Source organism: Notolepis coatsorum (genome assembly GCF_963971535.1).
Source record: "Notolepis coatsorum genome assembly, chromosome: 7".
Classification (NCBI taxonomy): Eukaryota; Metazoa; Chordata; class Actinopteri; order Aulopiformes; family Paralepididae; genus Notolepis; species Notolepis coatsorum.
This window is the reverse complement of record NC_140171.1, coordinates 75,121,901-75,144,495: the sequence shown is the minus strand read 5'-3', so window position 1 is coordinate 75,144,495 and position 22,595 is coordinate 75,121,901. Positions and strand designations below refer to the sequence as shown.

At 41.6% G+C, this 22,595-nt stretch overlaps 1 protein-coding gene across 1 annotated transcript in view; it reads left to right on the top strand.

The window, feature by feature from the left end:
* stra6l (STRA6-like) overlaps positions 1–22,595 on the top strand; it is a gene marked incomplete at both ends in the record, with an annotated part of 66,610 nt that overhangs the window by 9,177 nt on the left and 34,838 nt on the right. Inside the window, 4 exons of the mRNA XM_084318311.1 lie at positions 10,730–10,850; positions 12,793–12,838; positions 17,243–17,368; positions 21,611–21,684. Of these exons, the coding sequence (XP_084174437.1) occupies positions 10,730–10,850; positions 12,793–12,838; positions 17,243–17,368; positions 21,611–21,684 (367 nt within the window). The remainder of the gene's footprint in view (positions 1–10,729; positions 10,851–12,792; positions 12,839–17,242; positions 17,369–21,610; positions 21,685–22,595) is intronic.

Below are 22,595 nucleotides of genomic sequence, written 5' to 3'. Positions count from 1 at the left end.
TCAACCAGCCGAGCGTCGGGAGCTCCAGCAGCTTGTCGATGTGCTAATAGCCTGGAGCCAGCTACCGTTAGCTTGCAGAGGCTATTAGCACACCGACAAGCTGTGTAGCCAGCAGGCTGAATGCTCCGCGACGCTGGTTGAAGTGGATATAGGTAGCCAGCAGGCTGAATGCTCAACGACGCTCCCGGTTGCTAACGCCGGCCCCGGCTGGTGCTAAGTAGCTAGCGATCGCTCCCGAGTCCCGAGAGCTAACGCCGGTCTGTCTGTCGAAGACCGAGGGAACCGCATCAGGCTTCAGCTGATTAGTGATCTTCTGGACAAATCTTCCACCCTGCAGGTAGCAAGAATGGAGGCGGGCATTACTAAAACCACAGAGCCAATCACATCACCGTGCGCTATAAACAGCGCCCTGTGACGTGCACCAGGTCGTCAAATCAACATGACCTGATTTACTAGAGGCAAAGAGGGGATGGGCTGTAGCTGAGGAATTCGCCAATATAGTATTTAGGCCCAAAAACACATTGATACGAACTCCTATTACTATAATACAATGCTAGAGACTGAAAAATGACATTTATAATGCATAGCACCTTTAAGCAAGGCCTGCAGCTTACACTCGGTTGAAAAAGGGTTTTTTTCTGCCTCGACCTGAAGATTAGGTCTTCACATAAAGGTAGAGGTTAGTTGTGTGCTCTGTTGCTTAAACAGTGATATTGAGCCGCAACACTGTTGTGTTGGTCTGCAGTAATGCTCGTGTGTGTAAAGGTACCGCGGTTCAGGCCGCTCTCTCTCTCTATCAGATTTTCTGTGTCTTGCAACATAAACACGGGTGTCGGACACATATATGACTTGGCCTTGTTATAAACCCTGTTCACAGACTTGTCTGTGGCTAGCGCGCATTGAATTAGCTTTGCGCTGTTCATTAGCATACTGGCTACTTAAGGTATCATATGGCTATTGTTGTTGTCGTATTCAAGGGTTGGGCTTGCGAGGGGGTACCGGATAAACCCCTCCTTCCCTCTTCTGATTGGTCGTTTTTTTTTACTCTCTTTTCATTCGGTCCGGCCAAGCTGTTAGGCAGCTTGGCATGGGGGGGGGGTTTCCCTGACTCCGCACCTATCACGGGCGGTTGAGTCATGGGTTTCCCCCCGTCATAGAATACGTCACTGGGCACGTTTCTATTGGACGACGGCTTCCGTGAGTTTTTTCAGACCCATATGTAGGGTCTGTCATTGTCAAGTTGTCGGGGCAGAGCGTAGGAACTTAGTGTTCTGCTACGCTCGATATACGTGTAACTTGAGTCTGTTGGTCACATGGCTCAATGTTACAGTGACTTTTCAATTCATGGCTCACGTGGGAAGTCTCTCTGAGGATTCCCGTCTCCTCTCTGTGGTGAGGGTGGCGGGATGTAATAATGAAAAAAAATTACCCTCAGCCGCGTCACGTGGGATTCATGTCAGTCTGTGTTTCTTTCTTTTTAATAAAAAGGAACGAATATGAAGCACGACAACTCCTTGTCGTTCTCACAGGCGACTTGAAGGACCAATGTCTGGTGTCTGGTTAGACTATCCATTGATGTGTTTGGGTCTCGACACGTACATAGTGCTGGCTCGGGGTGTTTCTGATAAGAATCACGCATGAGGCTGGTACGCCTTGGTTGCTCATTATTAAAACGGCGTTTTCATAGGGCAACTGGGATGGAGGTTTTCTCTTCCGAGCGCCTGTTACTAGGTCTCGACGAATTCTCGTTCATATCTGGGGGATGTTAACGGAATAGATCAAAACATAGGTAGAGGGGTCTCACGCCCTTGGGGTGGGCCACTGAGCGCGGTACGAATGGGACCGTCTGGGTGGCGCCCTCTTTTCATGTTTTAGATCGACACGCGTACCTACCCCCTCTCTTGGAGTTGGGATGTCGGCGTGGTTAGGGCACGGGACTGGTTCTGGTCACGCTGGTCCAGGTCAGTTAACCCGTTGTCCGCCGGGGACGCAGATCTGCTGTTCTGGTACCCTGAGGGACTTGTGCTTTTTTCGGGGGAAAAAATTCCGGGTCGGCCCGGGTGTCACAGGGTTGGGTGTTATGGAGACCCTTTGTTGGGTACATGTTGTACCCTGCGCTGTCATGAAGGGGCTGGTTCTCCATTCTTTTCGCTCCTCTCTTACGCATGGCGAAGAGGGGGCTGTTGGGGTGGTCTTATGGACCTCCTCTGGCAGCCCTGTGTGCTTCCCGAGCCGCCGGGCCCGGTCCGAAGTTGTGTTTCGTCGACCCGTAGGCCTGGAATAACCCCTTTTTGAAAACTGTGACACTTGTACTGCGGTATAGCCAGTGTGTACCCGCAGGTGTGTTTTGGAGTTTTTTTCTTGAGGGGTTATAGGAACAACCACCGCATGTGGTACCAAGAGGGTGGTTGATTCCCTGGTGTGTTGGAGCAGAGTCAACTCCCGGGTTACCCAGTTGAGTGTGCCCCTGCACGTTCATGACGTCTGCCAATTGTGTCAGCCTTCTCTGCCTCGGCCCCTCTGGGTCGGGGTTTTTTGGTGGAGACTTTGTCATGGTGCGCAACAATGCCAGCATACGCCCCTTCCGCCGGGGGTGCTGTTTCAGTTGACCCCTTTGGCGCCTGTCTCGTCCGCAGTGCTCCAGGTTCGGGTCAAACGCCTGCTACCTGGTTTGAGGGATTGACCCCCTCTGGGGTCGTCTCCCCGGTGCGCTGCCTGCTTCCGCTGTAGTGTAGCCTTTTGAGTGCTTCGCGTTACGGCCATGCTGACTGCCTGAGTTTGCCAGGGTCAGTGTGCCAGGCGGCGTGCTAGTGGGGGGAAGGGCCCGCTCTTGGAGGGGCCCTGTCCGAATACGCTGGCGATGTGGGGGGCTAAGTGACCACCTGGTGAGGTCTTGATTCTGTGGCGTCGTTGACCTCTCCGGGCCCCCTTTTTCCGGGGGATCCAGTCCCTTCAGTGGGTCTGGGTCTTCCTTCGCGCTCCGCTGCTACGGCCTTGCCACGGGGTTGAGTTGCTCTCGACCCCGTGTTTTTGGGGGCGGTAACGAGGTTTGTTCCTTCCATTCGTTCCCTGGTGGCATGCGGGTTGTGCGTGTGGGTAGTCGTGGGGTCAAGCCACGGTCTGCTCACCCTGTGCATTGAGTTGCTCGAGTTTCTCTTCGCACGGTCGGATCCGTCTCCCTCCCGTCCTCTAATAGGGGGGGTATCCTCCATTAGGGAGGGTCGGGGGGGCTCGGTCCTCCCCGGTTCTGATGGTTGTGGGGGGCCTCAGTGGGGTACATTTGTCGAGCTTCAAGCTCCCGCTCAGCTCCCATAGTGCAGATGACGCTGAGCGGAAGCTAGTATGATATAGAACGTAAGGTTATGAATATAACCAAGTTCTATGAATACTAGTGACGCTCAGCGTCTGGACGCCACTGCGGCCTTTGATCTCGCCTTGTGGTGAAAGATTGGGAAGGAGGCGAGTGTGTAGCCACACACCTGCTTATGAAGGTAGCGGATGGGGGTGTGGCCAGACGAATGTTGGTATGTAAAGGTACATTGTGGATTTTTATTCAGTGCATATGCACGAAGTGAGGTTAGTGCAGATAACGCTGAGCGTCACTAGTATTCATAAAACTTGGTTATATTCATAACCTTACGTTACTGTGTGGAGGTTTGGGGTAATACCAACAAGAGCACCCTACAGGCAATAATTACCATGCAAAAAAGGGCAATCAGAATAGTGAATAATGTAGGGTATTACGAACACACCAATGGACTATTTTCTTTTTTAAATCACTGACACTTAAATGTAGGGATTTAGTGGAATTTAAAACTGCACAAATGGTGTTTAAAGCAAGACATAATTTACTACCAGGCAACATCCAAAAGATTTTCATAGATAGAGAAGGGGGATATAATTTGAGAGGGAGACTTAACTTAAAACAGCCGACTGTACACACCACTATAAAAAGCATGTGCATATCTGTCTGTGGGGTGAAGTTGTGGAATAGTCTACCAGAGAAGAAGAAAGTAAAAGTGCTGCTGATTTAAAAAAGAAGTACAAACAACGTATTCTTGAGAAATATGCCGCGGGCGGTTAACCATGTGTTTTTTAATCAAATTGATTAAAAAATATCAATTGTTCAGATTTTCTATTGCTGATTGTTGTTAATGATTATTATGTTTTCGTTTTTTTTGGTTGATAACGAAGATCAACGATACATTTGAGATGATGCACTGGGTTAGGGCTTTTACAAGCTTGTAGCTTCAGCCCTAACCTTTTCGGCCAACTTGTAATTTGATTTGTGTGTGTGTTTGTTTTTTTGTACATGCTAAATGGCTCGAAATAAACTTAATTAATTCATTCATTCATGCATTCATTCATTCATTCATACCTGCTACTGCCATAATATACATCGCACTACTATCACCTACTATCATAATATACATTACACTACCATCCCCTACTGTCATAATCACACTACCATCACTTACTGTCATAATATACATCACACTACACTACTATCACCTACTACTATCATAATATACATTACACTACCATCACCTACTGTCATAATATACATCACACTACCATCACCTACTGTCATAATATACATAACACTACCATCACTTAATATCATAATATACATCACACTGCCATCATTTACTGTCATAATATACATAAGACTACCATCACCTAATATCATAATGTACATCACACTACCATCATCTACTGTCATAATTCATAATATATAATATGATCACCCTACCATCATATACTGTCATAATATACATCACACTACTATCATATACTTCACACTACCATCAACTACTTTCATAATACATCACACTACCATCACCTACTATACTATATAATATATATCACACTACAATCAGCTATTGTCATAATACATCACACTACTATCGCCTACTGTCATAATATACATTACACTACAATCAGCTATTGTCATAATATACATCACACTATCACCTACTAGCACAATATACACATCACTTACTGCCATAATATACATCACACCAGGGGCGTAGCTTCCTACAGGCGATATAGGCGGTTGCCTAGGGTGCCACCGTGAGGGGGGCGCCAAAATATATATATATATATATATATATATATATATATATATATATATATATATATATATATATAAATTATTTTTATTTTTATTTAAAAAAAAATTATTTTGCTTGCCCCAGTTTTGGCGCCCCCCTCTATATCTGCAACCATTATTTTTACATAAAAAAAAATTCTAACATAAGGGAAAATGAGCCAAAAATCTAAAACGGTCGGTCGGTCTGAGCCTCAGCTTTAGGTGTTCACAGTCAGAACATGCTAGAGCGCTGTGCATTGATGGGTATCGGTCAAGTGTTTATAGAATTGAGCGTCGAGGGCGGCTGGGTGGCGTAGCGGACATTGCGCTCATCACCAACGCAAGATACACCGGGTTCGAATCCGGCTGTCTGCATTGCCTCCGGCTTGGGCCGGCCGTCATACTAACTCAATTGGCAGAGTTAGCGGGTAGGTAGTCGATGGGTGGTAATCTGGACGTTGTAAACAGCGACTCCTACAGGTCGGTTGGGGCGCCTGCACAGCAGAGACAGGAAAATGGCGGGAACAGTGTGAGCCTCCTACACGTTACTCCTCGCCAAAATGAGAGTCCGTGCTGGCAGGTGAAAAGATGTGACAGGCTGCCTCCACATGTATCGGAGGGGACATGTGACAGGCTTCTATCCTCCCTACAATCGGCCAGTGGGGGGCACATGCAAGCAACGTTCAAGACAGGGGAGGGGAGAATTGGCACGGCTAAATTGGGATGGGAGAAAAATAGAAAAAAAAGTGGATAAAAAAAATAATTGAGCGTCGAGGAAAGAAAGACTAATGTTAGAGAACTATGAAGAGACAAAAGCCATCCGGGTCGCAGTATAAAAAGAGAAGAAAAGAATAAGAAGAGAAACGTGCCAAGGTAAAAGGTATGCAATTTTGTACAACTTCCAAGACCTGCCACACCAAGAGCTGATGAAGCAAGCAGAGGCACTTGTACACACCTTAAACCATGGAGGGCAATCTGATTTGGATGAGAAGGAGCTGGCTCAGGAGTTGGAAAATGTACCAAAGAGCATGACAACTCTTGAGTTGTAGAAATTCATACACACAAAGCAGCTCACAGAAATATATCCCAACTTGTGTATTGCTCTGCGGATCAGTGCAACACTACCAGTAACAGTAGCTTCAGCCGAGAGGAGTTTTTCCAAATTAAAACTCTTGAAAACATACCTGAGGTCAACCATGGCTCAAGAATGCCTCAGTGGTCTGGCTGTAATCAGTATTAACCATGAGGTTGGTGGTCAGATTTCATATGATGATGTGATTGATGACTTTGCAGCGAGGAAGGCCAGAAGGATTGCACTGTAAATGGAAACCAGTAGGAGCTACAGGCTAACCTTGAAGTGTGATGATAGGGAGTGGAATGTAAATAGTTCTTCAGACAAAGTGAATTTGTAATTTTAATTTATTTGTTTGTTTATTTAGCATATTATATTTTGATTATATATGTGTAACACAAAATACATAATTTTCTTTTAAAGCAAATGTGCACGTTATTTTATTGTTTGTTATTGTTATTATTATTATTGATTGTTAGCTAAGTTGTTTGTTTTAATTCTTTAGTGTGCACTTTACATTTATTCTTAGCTCTTGTTCTTGCTTGTAAAAAATAAAGGTGCAGTACTTTTGTGTATTGTCGCAGTGAAAAGGGTTAGCCGTTTGGTAGCGCGGCAGTGAAAGGGTTAAGATGTTTTGATTTTGGGGGGGGGGGGGGCGCAGTGGTGAAGCTCGCCTGGGGCGCCAAATGTGCTAGGTCCGCCCCTGCATCACACTACTATCACCTAGTGTACTAGCACAATATACATAACACTACCATCACTTACTGCCATAATATACATCACACTACCATCACTTACTGCCATAATATACATCACACTACCATCACCTACTGCCATAATATACATCACACTACTATCACCTACTGTCATAGTATACATCATACTACCATCACCTACTGTCATAATATACACCACACTACTATCACCCACAAGCTAAGAGTTGAAGAGCACTTCAATAACTCCGAACCCCAACACATAAGGCATGAGAGCAACACCCATGTGAGAATGCTGTCATCGACTTCAGCTCAGCATTCAACACCATCATCCCCTCCAAACTAATTTCCAAACTTGGTGACCTCAACATTACCCCCTCTGTCTGCAAATGGATACTAGACTTCCTAACCAACAGACCCCAGTGTGTTAGGATAGACAATCTCACCTCCTCCACCCTCACCCTGAACCCGCAAGGACTCTTGTACTGAGCCCCCTTCTCTACTCCCTCTTCACCCACAACTGCACTCCTTCCTGTACATGGCACCAACACCATTATCAAATTTGCAGACGACACAACGCTGGTGCGCCTCATCAAAAACAAAGATGGGTCAGCCTACAGGGAGGAGGTCGAGCATCTGGTGGCGTGGTGCGTCATCAACAACCTGGCTCTCAACACCAAGAAAACCAAGGAGCTCATCATGGACTTCAGGAAGACTAGAGCAGGCGCGCATGCCCCTGTCCATATCAACGGGACGGTGGTTGAGCGTGTCTCCAGCTTAAAGGAAAACTCCAACATTTTGGGAAATTAGCTTATTTAACATCTTCCCTGGAGTTAGACAAGAAGATACATACCTTTTTTGTCTCTGTGCGTGCATTTAGCTTTGGGAACAGTCGCTCCATTAGCGTAGCTTAGCTTCATCACTGGAAGTGGGGGGGGGGCAATAGCCTGACGTTCCCTTACAGCAGTGTTTCTCAAAGTGGGGGGCTCTCAGAGGTATGACAGGGGGGGCCTTGAGATTAAAAAATAATACTTTTTTTTTTCTTTTTTTTGGATTACAGAAAATTATCACTAAAGTGCTATCTGTTGCAGCTGCACTGTTCTCCATGAAAATACCATATTTGGATAAGTTTGACCATTTCTCAAAATCTGAAAATCATTATTTAATAAAACACAGAAAAGGATCACCAAGTTACTCTTACATCCAAGTTACACATCTCCATCCAAACTCTTGGAAGAACTCATTGAAATCTCATCTGATACCACCTGGAGAGCTAGTTTCAGAGTGTGGTGCTGAGTACCAAGTATCTCATGATGCAGCAGTTAAGGTGTTGATACCATTCAGCACCACATATCTGTGTGAAGCTGGCTTTTCATCCATGACAGCTCTGAAAACAAAATATAGGGCCAAGTTGAGCCTTGAGGATGACATGCGTGTTGCCTTGTCAAAGACTGACAGCAATAAAGACTGTTAGCTTATTTCCTATGTTCGCTTTGTAAATTCCCAGTCACTGAGTGAAGATCTGCTGTTTTGCAAATATGTCAAAAACAGAGCGACAGCTGATGAGCTCTTCAAAATTATTGACAGTTACCTGACAGAACATGGACTGAAATGGGAGAACTGTGTGGGCTTTTGCTCTGACGGTGCGCAGGCCATGGCAGGGAAAAGGAGGGGGCTACAGGCGCTCATCAAGGGGGTCTCGCCAAACGCGCAATGGACACACTGTAAATTCACAGAGAGGCGCCAGCGTCAAGACAGCTTAGCCCTGAGCTGAATGAGGTTTTGACGTGGTAAATTTCATCAAAACCCGACCCCTGAAAGCGCGCCTGTTCTCTGCGCTGTGTGAGGAGATGGGAGCTGACCATTCTGCAGTGCTGTTTCACAGCGAGGCAAGGTGGCTCTCGCGAGGGAAGGTGTGTCAATTTGAAAGGTCACGATATTGGTGTTATTTCAATAAATTTAAACATGGCCCATTTCATGACTATTTTGTTGGGGCGAGGGGGGGGGGGGGGGGGGCAAGATATTTTATTCCGCCAAAGGGGGGCCTGACAGAAAAAGTTTGAGAAGCACTGCCTTACAGTGTCCTACAGTCACCAAATACACTCCAAATACAACTCCAAAACATTCATGTAAACATGTTGTGACCTGTGTATTTACCACGTGGAGAAATAAAAAATTATTGAATTAGACAATTACGTTTTCTAAGAAAATATACTCTGATTTTTTTTTTGCCTAAGCACTCGTCTCTGCGCGCAGTCAGTGATTTCTACGTGAAGCCGTGTTTGTGGACATTCTCATTCATTCAAAGGATCCGAACCGATTGAAGTTTATGGATACCATGACTTAAAATCCTCTTACCTTGACAATTAAAAGCCTCCCCAATTTAGAAAACAGTAATCCAATGGCTGGTATTGATAATATAATACTAACTACTGCACATAGCTAACCAGAGCTAACACAGAACCGGATGGTCACTAAAGCAAATATAATGACTTCCTTTCTGGGGGTTTTCAAAATAAAAGTGCAACGTTTATAGCAGCGGAAAACGTTTATTTTGTACATTATCTAACGTTAACACGAACCTAAACTAACTTTAGGTTAGTTGTAACGTTAGTTTAGGTTCGTGTTAACGTTCGGATCCTTTGAATGAATGAGAATCTCTACATGGTAAATACACAGGTCACAACATGTTTACATGAACGTTTTGGAGTTGTATTTGGAGTGTATTTGGTGACTGTAGGACACTGTAAGGGAACGTCAGGCTATTGCCCCCCCCCCCCACTTCCAGTGATGAAGCTAAGCTACGCTAACGGAGCGACTGTTCCCAAAGCTAAATGCACGCACAGAGACAAAAAAGGTATGTATCTTCTTGTCTAATTCCAGGGAAGATGTTAAATAAGCTAATTTCCCAAAATGTTGGAGTTTTCCTTTAATATTCCTGGGAGTCCACATCTCCGAGGACCTCTCTTGGACCCTCAACACCTCGTCACTGGTCAAGAAGGCTCACCAGCGCCTATTCTTCCTGAGGAGACTGAGGAAAGCCCATTTGTCTCCTCAGATTCTGGTGAACTTTTACCGGTGCGGCATCCAGTTAAATCACCTGTACATTGTATATTACTACTTCACTTTATTGTTACATTTGCACTCTGGTTGGATGCCAAACTTTTCGTTATATTGTACTTGTGCTGTATAATGACAATACATTTTAATCTAATCTAATCGTTAAATGACCAGTCTTCAGCCATAGTATGGTTAGGGGCTCTGGAGTAAGGCTTTCTTTGCCTGATTATTTTCTATTGTCCAGTGATATTTTCTTCTTTGTCATAAATATATATTTATATATATTATCGAGGGCTTGGCGCAAAAGGGGCGTAAGTGACATTTTCAGAATTTTACAGGAGAGCAAAGACAAACGCCAAACTCAATTGAATTCGATTCCCGGACCCGTCGTTATTTGCCGAATGTCTTCCCCCCACTCTGTCTCCCGTTCCTCCCCTCTCTCTCTCTACTGGACTGTCCAGTAGCAAAAAGCGATAAACGCTAAAAATTAAAAATTAAAAAAATAAATAAAAAGAGCTCATCAAGAGCTTAACAATTATATATAAAACTATTTTTCGCCCGAGGTGTCACTTCGCCCAAGCCCTCGTTATATATATATATATATATATATATATATATATATATATATATATATATATATATATATATATATATATATATATATATATATATATATATATATATATATATATATATATATATATAATATAATAAATATGGTACTTGATAGGAACTCTGGAGTTAGGTTTCCTAGACTCTATTCCTAGACTATTCTGTTCTGTGTGTCTCCAGCCATTGTGTACTTGGTAGGAGCTCTGGAGATAGGCCTAGCCTACTTCCCTTTCTTCGCCTGTCTGTCCACACCTTTCAGAGGAGCTGGAGCAGTGCTGGGAATACTCTACTCTCTGCCCTGGTCAGTATTGAATCATTTACTTATTGCAATGCCAATACTATATACAGTACACTGTACTACCTTCATTAATACCATAATATCCAATCTATAGGGTATCCATATAACACTGTATGATAGCAATGTTTAATAGCACTGTATATGCATATACGTATGCATATAATGCATATATATGTATATCTGATTGATTGATTGATTGATTGAAAACTTTAATTAACAGATTGCAGAATGGGTGCAGTACAGTACAGCTTAATACACACAATTGTTAAGGGGATGCAGACCAGAGAAAGACTTTCGTCTTGTTTACATCAGGGTCCCCCATTTTCAATTCATAATGACATTTATGACATACATCACATGAAATACAGATATACAGTACTGTTACATTTGTGACATACAAGATATGCAAATATACAGTACTGAACAGATCCTAACAGTAAATATATACATACAAGGGGGAGGGAACTGTACATGAGGGGGGGGTGGGTGGGTGGCAGGGGGGTTCAGACATTTACGGGGGCCAGTTTCGATTTTGCAGCCTCCCGTAGGTGCTCTTTGAGAGCGGTTTTGAAGGTGGGTAGTGATTCACATTTTTTTACGGCTGTGGGTAGGGCGTTCCACATTGATGTGGCATAATTGCGGAACGTGTTTAGTCCCTTGTTTGAGCCGAATCTGGGTTGGACATGATTTGTGGAACTCCCTCTGGTGTTGTGGTCGTGGTATTCACTGACCTTTGAGAAGTATTTTGACATGTACATGGGTACCTTAGTGGTGTAGTGTATCTTGTAGACCAGGCCCATTGCAAGTTGCTGTACTCTGTCGTCTACTCTAAGCCATCCTAGGTTGTCAAAATGGGCAGGGGTGAGGTGGGTTCTAGGAGTAAGGTCAAGCAGTAGTCTGACCAGTTTGTTTTGTGATGTTTGTAATCTTGTTTTTATCTATCTATCTATCTATCTATCTATCTATCTATCTATCTATCTATCTATCTATCTATCTATCTATCTATCTATCTATCTATCTATCTATCTATCTATCTATCTATCTATCTATCCATACTGTGCACTGTACACATTTATCTATATCTGTATATACAGTATATCCATACTGTACCTACTCCTATTAGTTAAACCACTAGCTAGTATGGTTTACTACCATATACTTGCATGCTATACTGCAATTCACTTTACTGCTACTTTCCACTCTGGTTAGGTGCAAATTGTAAAATGAAAATATAATAGTGGCCATTGTCTAATTTCTCATATTTTTGTTCCATAAATTAGGAAGTCGAACTTTATCTAGAGATCACAGTAGACGTGCTTTGGATGGTTAGATGGGTGGATGGATGGGTAGATGGATGGATGGATGGGTAGATGGATGGATGGTTAGATGGATGGATGGGTAGATGGATGGATGGTTAGATGGATGGATGGATGGATGGGTAGATATGTAGATATGTGTAACGGATGGTATCGTGAAGCGCAGTCAAGAAGGGCTGGGGTGAGGAGCGGTGCTATGGGTTAAACTCACTCTCACATCCTCAAAAGACGCATAGACACGGTACAAAGAAGTGAATTCACCTCTTGGTATAGCGGTCTGCGTTGCTGCCCACGGTGTGGGAGACCGGGGTTCAACTCCCACTCGGGGCATCGAAGTTTGAGGTGACGTTGTCACAACCATTACAGATGGATGGATGGGTAGATGGATGGATGGATGGTAGATGGATGGATGGTTAGATGGGTAGATGGATGGGTAGATAGATGGATATATTGGTAGATGGATGGATGGTTAGATGGGTAGATGGATGGATGGATGGTTAGATGGGTGGATGGATGGATGGGTAGATGGATGGCTAGATGGGTAAGATAAAGATGGGTATGGGTGGAGGAACATCGATGTGTGGATAGATTTAGAATGTGATTGCCTCTGTGTCTGTGCTTGCTCATAGGATCATCATAACACTGTGGGACACATTCACCTGCCCTACTGGAAAGGTAGGTGAGTACTCTGGTGTCTGGGAGCACCGTGACCTCTCAGAGCCGGCCAATCAGAGGAACCTGTGTGTATTATGCAATATTTCAGAGGAAATAGATTGTTTATTTAAACGGATCCCCATTAGCTGGCGCCTTAGCGGCAGCTAGTCTTCCTGGGGTCCAACAACATACATATACACAAGATAACATACACCTATAGACCATAAGAAAAGCATATATCACAAAGAAAATGAATCATAGAATAGAGTAAAAACATGTATCATAGAAATGTAAAACAGGAGATGAAAAAACAAGAGATCAAATCCAGTTATACCAAAATAAAACAATTTATCAGGGTGTGCATGTATTCCAGCTGTGCTGAAGACTAAATTCTATTGTGTGTGTGAGTGTAAATAGTGTTTAAGATTTCTTTTAAAACTGGATTGGATATTGGATATCTGAAACGTCTTGATTTTGTTTATAGGGATTTAGTGATAATCTTCACAACAATAACAGCTCTAACATTTTGGGTAATTTTATATCATTATACCTTCTGTTGAAAAATGCAACAAGATTGAAAAAAATAACACACATTGTACTGTATCTTTAACATCTTAAGCCCTAGCCATATTTGTAGAAGATTCGCCTAAAATTACATACATAAGTCAATGGAAGATTGCTTCACTTCTACAAGGTCCATTTGCACAGGGACATCTATGGATCTCAGGGAATGTATTCCCAGTGTAAGAAATATTGTGTCTGTTACTAGGCTTGAGTAAATTGTAATGAACCAAAGGAGATTTTTTTTAATCTTTGACAGTGAATAACACCATGCTAACATTGACCAGACGTGAAAAACGTTGCCACTGAGCTCATTCAGCATCTTCTTGAGATCAAGTGTACACAATTTTTTTCCAGAAATTCTAAAGCCCAACGAAAGCCCTGGGTCTCTTCTTTCAAAAGACTATACTCACTTTTGGCTGCAGCATTTCCTCGCGTCAATATGTGTCGGTTTCTGACTTTTGACTGCGCTGAGATTTCTATAAACTCATATTTCACTAATAACACTTAAAATCATTGGTAAACAAACGTAGTGCTGAAAATATACACTTTGACTGCTGTTTTGACATGGTTAGGGTCTTTACTCTTGGCTACATTTAAAAAGGAAACGCAACATTAATTAATATGTTCTGTATTGATCGATTTATGGCATGATATGAATCTCGGCCCTGTACCGGCCCGTCAGGCTTAACTCTTTCCCTGCCAACAACGATTATATACGTTATTGCGTGCCATCCTTTGAACGCCAACCACGCATATATACGTTATTTGATCGTTATTTCTTTTATTCGCTATTTCCATTCATTATCTATCCAGGGAGCCTGGTGTTATCATTTTTTGAGATTGCAAAAGTCCAATACCGCCGTCTGGTTGGGTGCGGCCGGTATTGCACTTCCTTTGAAACTCTGTATTGGGCTGTGCGTCGATTATATTGGTCCGGGTGGACTTTTCTAATAACGTGAACCTAGGGCTTCACCCGATCACATTGAATCGTTTTCGGGACCCCCGATTCATTATGCTGTGGTGGGTTATGTCGTGGGCCAAATGGACATACGATCTACCAGATGGCAATCAAATAATTGGAATATTCTTTTTGGAATCCCACCGGCCACAGGTAAGAGTAATTTAACGTCAATTTCAGCTTGATTGTGCCTTGTTTTCATAGCCATCACCCTGATCAGCGTATGTTGTTGTACTAACGAATGCCGTTATTGACAATCAATTAATCAGAAATGACCCCCCCCCCTTTCATGCATTCGTGATGGAACATAATACCGATCATATGCATTTGAGTTAAGCCGTAAGGTCCCCCAATTGGGGGACCCTGTTTTACTTTATCATAAATCGATCAATAGAGACCGTATTAGATCCCCAATTATCATATCAAAATTTTTCGAGATTGCCAAATGATTGACGGAGCTAGAGCCCCCGGAGGTTGGGGGTGGTAATGTGTACTTTGGCGCATGCCTCACATATCGGCATGTAACTCAAGAACCGCTGAGCGGATTCTATCACCTGAAAGGGCAATTGACAGGCAACAAATAGGGATTTAATTCTATCTATATATTGTAGTAACCCTTTAATCGCCAAGGACGACTTTAGACGTCATTGCTCGCCATGCTTAATCTGCCAATGACGTCGTACAGCGTCTTTGAGATCAATATTTCAAAAATCTGTCATAGCAATCATATTTCACCCACGGAGACTTGAGACTTGCTGTTGATCTCCTCTCAACTCTCCAATGGTTCAAGACCGCCATCTGGTGGCCGATCGGCGAATCGCCAAAACCGGAAGTGAGCAGTCGGAAGTGGTGCTCACCCATACTGTATTTCGTCCGGCCACTCGCTATTGCTCGCAGGACTCCAGCTTGATACACTGGATAGCGATCCGTTGCCAATAACTCGATAAACAACATGATTTGGACGTATATAGTATTATACAACCTGGAAATGGATCGCATATATCAACATCCCATAATAGCGATCTTTCTGCTCCACGCTGATCACCCAACGGTCAGAGGAAGCTGCGGTGAGTTTCAGCGTGTTTGATTATTATTTTCGATACAAACTGCTCTGATCAATACATGACCCATACTACATAAATGATTTAACGTGGGCCACAGACTTATAACCCCCCCCCCCCCCACCCCCCTCCGGTCACCAGCAGATGATGAGGCATGACGTTTAGGACCTTGTACAATTGACATTTTTTATCTGACGTCAATCGGTATCAAACTACATTTGATGATCTAATATATGTATTTATGGCTATAACTCACGTTCTGCAGAATGCTGCAGAAAACGATAAAAACATATTTATACTTTAGACCGTATTTTAGTATGAATATGTGAATGAAAAAGTAGAACGTTGCTACATCCTAAACGATAGATACTTGACGTTGAATGGGCCATAGTAATGTCAATTTAGCAATACAATTTAAAAAGTTATAGCCCTGCAAAGAAGGGGAACATCTCCATAGACAAATAGAGCTGGCAGAGGATGGTATAAGGATGGATATAAGCGTGGCAGAGAAAGGGTTCGAAGAAATGCACACCCGAGACGCTAGAGGTCGGCTAAGTGGTGCGTCGCGAATCGTCTTCATGAGGGCCCACACTTGGATGTTAAGAGTTTTTTTTATTTATTTTTTTATTTTTTTGCCAAGAGTAAAGACCATAACCTTATCAAAACAGCAGTCAAAGTGTATATTTTCAATTTTACCAATGTTTTGTAAGATTTACCGAAAATAAGAATTTATCAAAAAAATTCTAATTATATCTCTTTTATCGTAAAACCGTGAGGAAATGACAAAATCCAGATTTAACCCTGCCATTGGAAAGAGGAGCATTTTCCCTATCCATAGATGCATGATTTGGCCATAATAAGGTCAAGGTCAAGTTCAAGGTCAAATATGAATTTATAATTAAAATCGATTATCATTTATTACTGTATCTACAAATCCTTCTATTTAATCATCTTCCCTTTATTAATTCGCTTAGATTTTTTTGTACACTTGATGGTGACTGAGCTCATGGAGTGAACTCTCTTTGTTACAATTGTAACATGGTGTTATTCATCGGCACAGATGCAAAAAAATATCATCATTTATATTCTCCTTTTTTTCATTACCATTTACTCAAGCCTAGTAACAGACACAATATTTCTGACACTGGGAATACATACCCCCAGGTCCCTAGATGTTCCTAGATACCAAGAACATGCAAATTGACCTTGTAGAAGTGGAGCAATCTTCCATTTACTTAGGCATGTACCTTTAGGCGAAATTTCTGAAAATAGGGCTACAGCTTAACAGGTTAAGTGTAGCGTGTGTAGGGACAAAATGCCAATGGATTTAATATAATACACGTTGCGGGCTATTACTAGCCTCCCAGGAATTGCCCTAAACTGCTCTAAAACCATACTTATATTCACCACGGTATAAAACGGGAATGTATGGATGGAATTTCTTTTTCTTTTTCACATCTTGAACGATAGATACTCGATGTCAAATGGGCCATAGTATTGCATCCATAGCTATAATATAGAATATAGTTATAGCCCTGCAAACAAGGTGACGGACTCCATTGGTTTAATGCGTGGCAGCACATAGCCATATCCCGTTCCCAGCGTGGCAGAGAAAGAGTTAAAGGTTAACTATTTCATTCATATCATTTTTATAATTTATTTTATTTTGGCTTGATAAGAAGGTTGTATTGATTGATGGATCAATGGATGAATCAAGGTTTCAGTCCATGTTTGAAGGATCTGGATAGTTACCAGAAAGTTAGGTAGATACATAAGATACTCTTCCCCTAGTGAATGAAAGGATGAATGAAGGAGTTAATCTCTGTGTCTCTGTGTCTGTAGGAGCTAGGTAAATACCAGCAGCTGATCTCCCAGTGGCCGAGTATCCTGTCCCTCATCTTTCTCTTGGGACGCTTTATATACATCCTGGTCAAAGCTGTCCGGATACACCTGAAACTGGAACAAGAGGTGTGTGCGTCCGTGCGTGTGTGTGTGTACATGCAAGAGTACTGACATGCTGGTCAAAGCTGTCCATAGATCAGTATTGTGTGCATTTTAGTCATTTAGCAGACACTTGGTAAATAAATTGAAATGAAGGTAAGAGTAGGTGAGAAGCAAATAACAAACAAGGATTCTGTAGTATATCTAGGCTGCATACTGGACAAACATCTTGGAGAGGCCATGGCTAAAAAAGCCCACACTAAAATCTGCCAGAAAACGAAATTCCTAGCTAGACAACTTAAAATGCTAGCGGGCGCATTAGTACAAAGTCACTTTGACTATGCTGCCACCTCCTGGTTTAGTGGCACTCCACAGGTCCTGAAAAACAAACTTCAGACAGCTCAAAACAAATTAATGAGAGTAGTCCTTAAACTACCTCCACGCACTCACCTAGAACCAACTTTCTTTAGGCAACTAAACTGGATCCGGTCAATAAAAGGGTAATTCACATCAAATTAGGTCTCACACACAAGATAGTTCAAAATACAGGTCCGAAATATCTATCTAATTATTTTAATCGATTCCGTGACAATCATTCATACTCCACTAGAAGGAGCAGTACGGATTTTATTCTGCCAAAATTTAACTCCCTAATTGGCACAAATACTTTTTTATATTCTGCAGCACTGGAGTGGAACAAGCTTCCAGTGGCCCTGAAAAACATCGAAGAGGGGGGACGTTTTAGACGTGCCACAAAGAAATGGCTAGCCAGTGAAGTATAGAATAGCCACGTCTAGGAAGGAGAGGGTAGGGAGTGTTTTTGTATGGGGTTGCTATTATGTTTTATTATGATGCTGTGTTTTTTATTATGATGATCTATGTTTTATTATGATGCTCTATGTTTTATTATGATGCTCTGCTTTAGTATGTTTTATTATGATGCTCTATGTTTTATGATGTCTGTCCATGTCCAAAATCAGGGACCATGATGGAAATAAGTGCTTGCACTTTCTCATGTTTTTATCCCTTGGATGCTGTCTTTTACTCCACAATAAAAATCAATCAATCAATCACTTATCAGGAGTGACAGAATGAGCTCAAATGGTCAAATCACAGCAGAGCTGAGCGCCAACAACAAGTATTAATCTATATTATAATTAATATATATAAGGACTAAGAGAGAGCAAGCAAAGATGGGGAGGAGAAGTACTCTTTAGGGAGTCCACATAATGTCTTCACATGTATATTACTATACATATATATATATATGTATGACATGTGTGTGTACTGTATTGTGGGCTTTTTATATGCTGATTAAAGCCATTGGAACACACATGGTTTCTAATAGGATCTAATGTCATGAATCTCAAATCTAGAACAGAATCACTATTTAGATCAATGGCGACTGGCCTCAGGTGTAGCAGAACATTTTAAGTGAATGTGCATTTGTCTAGTTTCTGTAAAGGACCATACCAGTCTTTTTAACACATGGTTTCCAAGTCATTCTTGCATTGATACAAAAATCACTGTGCCATTATTCTTTTTTTCTTTTCTTTTTCTATATTTTACTGTTACTGAAAAATGTGGTAGTTATCTTCTGCCGATTCACCACACCCATTGACCTTAAGTATAATCTGAAAATGTGTAGAGCAACCTTTCAGGAAAAGAAATGCACCTCAGATGTTAACATAGCATTTTAGTCAGATGCGGTGACTGTCAAGGTTTTATGTGGTGTTTAAGACATATTTTCAGATACAATGGAAGGCTATGGCAGTGGTGAATCGGCTGAAAATAGAACGGCACAGTGATCTTTGAATCTTAACACATTCCCGGCCATTCACCACACACATGAGTGCATGCTTACCAACTGTCCGTCTGCAACACTACTATCACCAACATCTAAGAAGGGAGATCCCCCCTTGAATGGCCCTTCTAAGGTTTCTCTCCTCCACACTGCCTGTGGAGCTTTTTTCCCTATTGTTAGGTTTTAGTGAGTTTTTCCTTACCTTCGCGTGGGGTATGTCTGGGAGTGCTTGCATTCTTTCATTTATTTGCATTCATCTAAAAATGTTTGGACCTTATGGTGTTCTTGTTCTGTTCTTGACTTATTGTTATGTTGTCTTCTTGACTTGTTTAAAGAAGACCCGTACGGCCCATGGGGACATTAACGTGTGTTGTCGGGCCCTATAAATAAATTTGATTTGATTTGATTTGATTAGATTAGACGGGCCCCACTCTAGGACGCCAGCTTTTCATTACAACTTTTCACTGTGCATAACGTTGTTTGTAGAGCTAAATCTATATTTTATATTATAGCTATGTATCCATTGTCATTGTCAATTGACAGTATGAACCTTCCGTTCAATATGCCATAAAGAATTTTTTTTTTCATCAATACGTTCCCGTTTTATACCGTAATGAATATGAGCGTTATATGGGAATGATCTGGGATAATTCCTGCAAAGCTAGTTATAAGGCGCTAAGCTAATAACGTTAAATCGGTTGGCGTTTCGGCCCTACACAAGCTAGAGTTAAAAATCAAAATGCATATGATCGGTATCATGTTCCACCATGAATGCATGAAAGGGGGGGGGGGAGAGCCGTTTCTTTTATTTTTATCTACTTTTTCTCCCCATTTTTTAAAATGTTTCTCCCATCCCAATTTCGTATTATCCAATTCTTCCCTCCCCTGTCTCGAACGTTGCTAGACCATGCCTCCCACTGGTCGGCTGCAATGTGGACGAAGCCTTGCATCACGTGTCCCCTCCGGTACACGAGGAGGCAGCCGTCGCATCTTTTCACCTGCACAGCACGATCTCTCAGTGGCGAGGAGTAACGCGTGGGAGGCTCACACTGCCCCCGATACTTCCTGATTCTGCTGTACAGGCGCACCAACCGACCTGTAGGAGTCGCTGTCCACAACGTCCGATCCCCACCCACCGGCTTTCCCACCCCCTAATACTGCCAATTGTATTAGTATGAACGACCAGCCAAGCCGGAAGCAACGCCGAGAGCTGGGCTCGAACCCAGCATCTCCTGCGCTAGTGGCGAGCGCCTTGCCCACTGCGCCACTTAGCCGCCCGGGGGAAGCCGTTTCTGATTATTGATTACCAATAACACGGCATTCGTTATTACAACAACATATGCTGATCAGGGGGATGGCTATGAGAACAAGGCCCGATCAGGCTGAAATTGACGTCAAATCGCTCTTACCTGTGGCCGGTTGGATTCCAAAAAGAATTTCCCAGTTATTTGATTGCCATCTGGTAGATCGATATGTCCATTGACTGATGCTATATTCCTTTACTGCATACTGAATTCGGCGTTGCAAAAAGTACTCCAGGTGATCGGGTGAAGCCCTCGCTTCAGGCTAACAGAAAAGTCCGCCCGGAGCGAGAAAAAAAAAGTGACACCAGGGGCTAGATCCACAAAGAATGGATTGCACAGAGCAAGTTGCACCCTTACTTACAATTCATTATGAATTGAAAATGGGGGACCCTGATGTAAACAAGACTAAACTCTTTCTCTGGTCTGCATTCCCTTAACAATTGTGTGTATTGAGCCGTACTGTATTGTACCCATTCTGCAATCTGTTAATACAAATTTTATTCAATCAATCAATCTGCACGGTGATTGATTGACTTAAAATTGTATTAACAGATTGCAGAATGGGTACAATACAGTACGGCTCAATACACACAATTGTTAAGGGGATGCAGACCAGAGAAAGACTTTAGTCTTGTTTACATCAGGGTCCCCCATTTTCAATTCATAATGAATTGTAAGTAAGGGTGCAACTTGCTCCGTGCAATCCATTCTTTGTGAATCTAGCCCCAGGTCTGCAACAAGGATTACTGCATTCTCGAGACAGCACCACTACCAGGATCTGGCCGGTACTGCACTTTCCGAGTCCTAATATGCCTTTTCCAGCCAAAATACAGCTCTGTGACAGTGAATAGGATATTAAAATCGAATAAAAGAAAAAGCGAGTTAAACACATATATATACGTGATTCGCCATCAAGCGCTGGCTCCCAATCACGTATATATACGTGAATGGCCGCCAAACGGTTAAGAAGAATGACTTGGAAACCACATGTCAAAAAGACTGGTATGGTCCTTTAAACCTTGTGACATGAGCCATCTAAATCTCCCATCAACACAGATCCAAGTCTTTATTTGTCATGCACACCTCATACAAGTACAATGACAGATAAATGTTTCAGTACAAAGTTTTCTCCCTGTGTCTGAGTGATGTTTGTGTGGTCAGGACTCAGAGGACCTGAAACAGCAGCACCAAATGCAGCACGTAAAGAGAATCTTGAGGAAGACTCCTGCAGACAGGTAGAGGACTTCTATCTTTTGAATAATAATAATAATAATAATAATAATAATAATAATAATAATAATAATAATAATAATAATAATAATAATAATAATAATAATAATAATAATAATAATAATAATAATAATAATAATAATAATAATAATAATAATAATAATAATAATAATAATAATAATAATAATAATAATAATAATAATAATAATAATAATAATAATAATAATAATAATAATAATAATAATAATAATAATAATAATAATAATAATAATAATAATAATAATAATAATAATAATAAAAATAAAAATAATAATAATAATAATAATAATAATAATAATAATAATAATAATAATAATAATAATAATAATAATAATAATAATAATAATAATAATAATAATAATAATAATAATAATAATAATAATAATAATAATAATAATAATAATAATAATAATAATAATAAACTTTATTTGTATAGCACCTTTCATACAAGAATTGCAGCTCAAAGTGCTCCACAGCAGAACAAAAGGCCTCTTTGTTTATGCTTTGATCATCACACATATAGACAATTTAAAAATACAGTAATAAAAGAGCAAAATAGAGTAGACAGAGCAAAATAGTGCCGTGCAATAAAATTGTTAGTAGATAGAATAGACAAAGTCAAATAATCCAATACTGCAGTTCTGAATTACTGTTTAAACCGTTTAAAACCTGACAGTCTTTCCTGTTTGATACACACACAGTTTAAAACCCGAGAGTCTTTCTTCCTGTTTGATACCCACACAGTTTAAAACCCGACAGTCTTTCTTCCTGTTTGATACCCACCTGAAAGTTTCAAACCTGTAATAAAAGAGTAAATATAGAATAGACAGAGTAACATTTTATAAAAATAGAATAGAGTAAAATAATGCAATCTCAT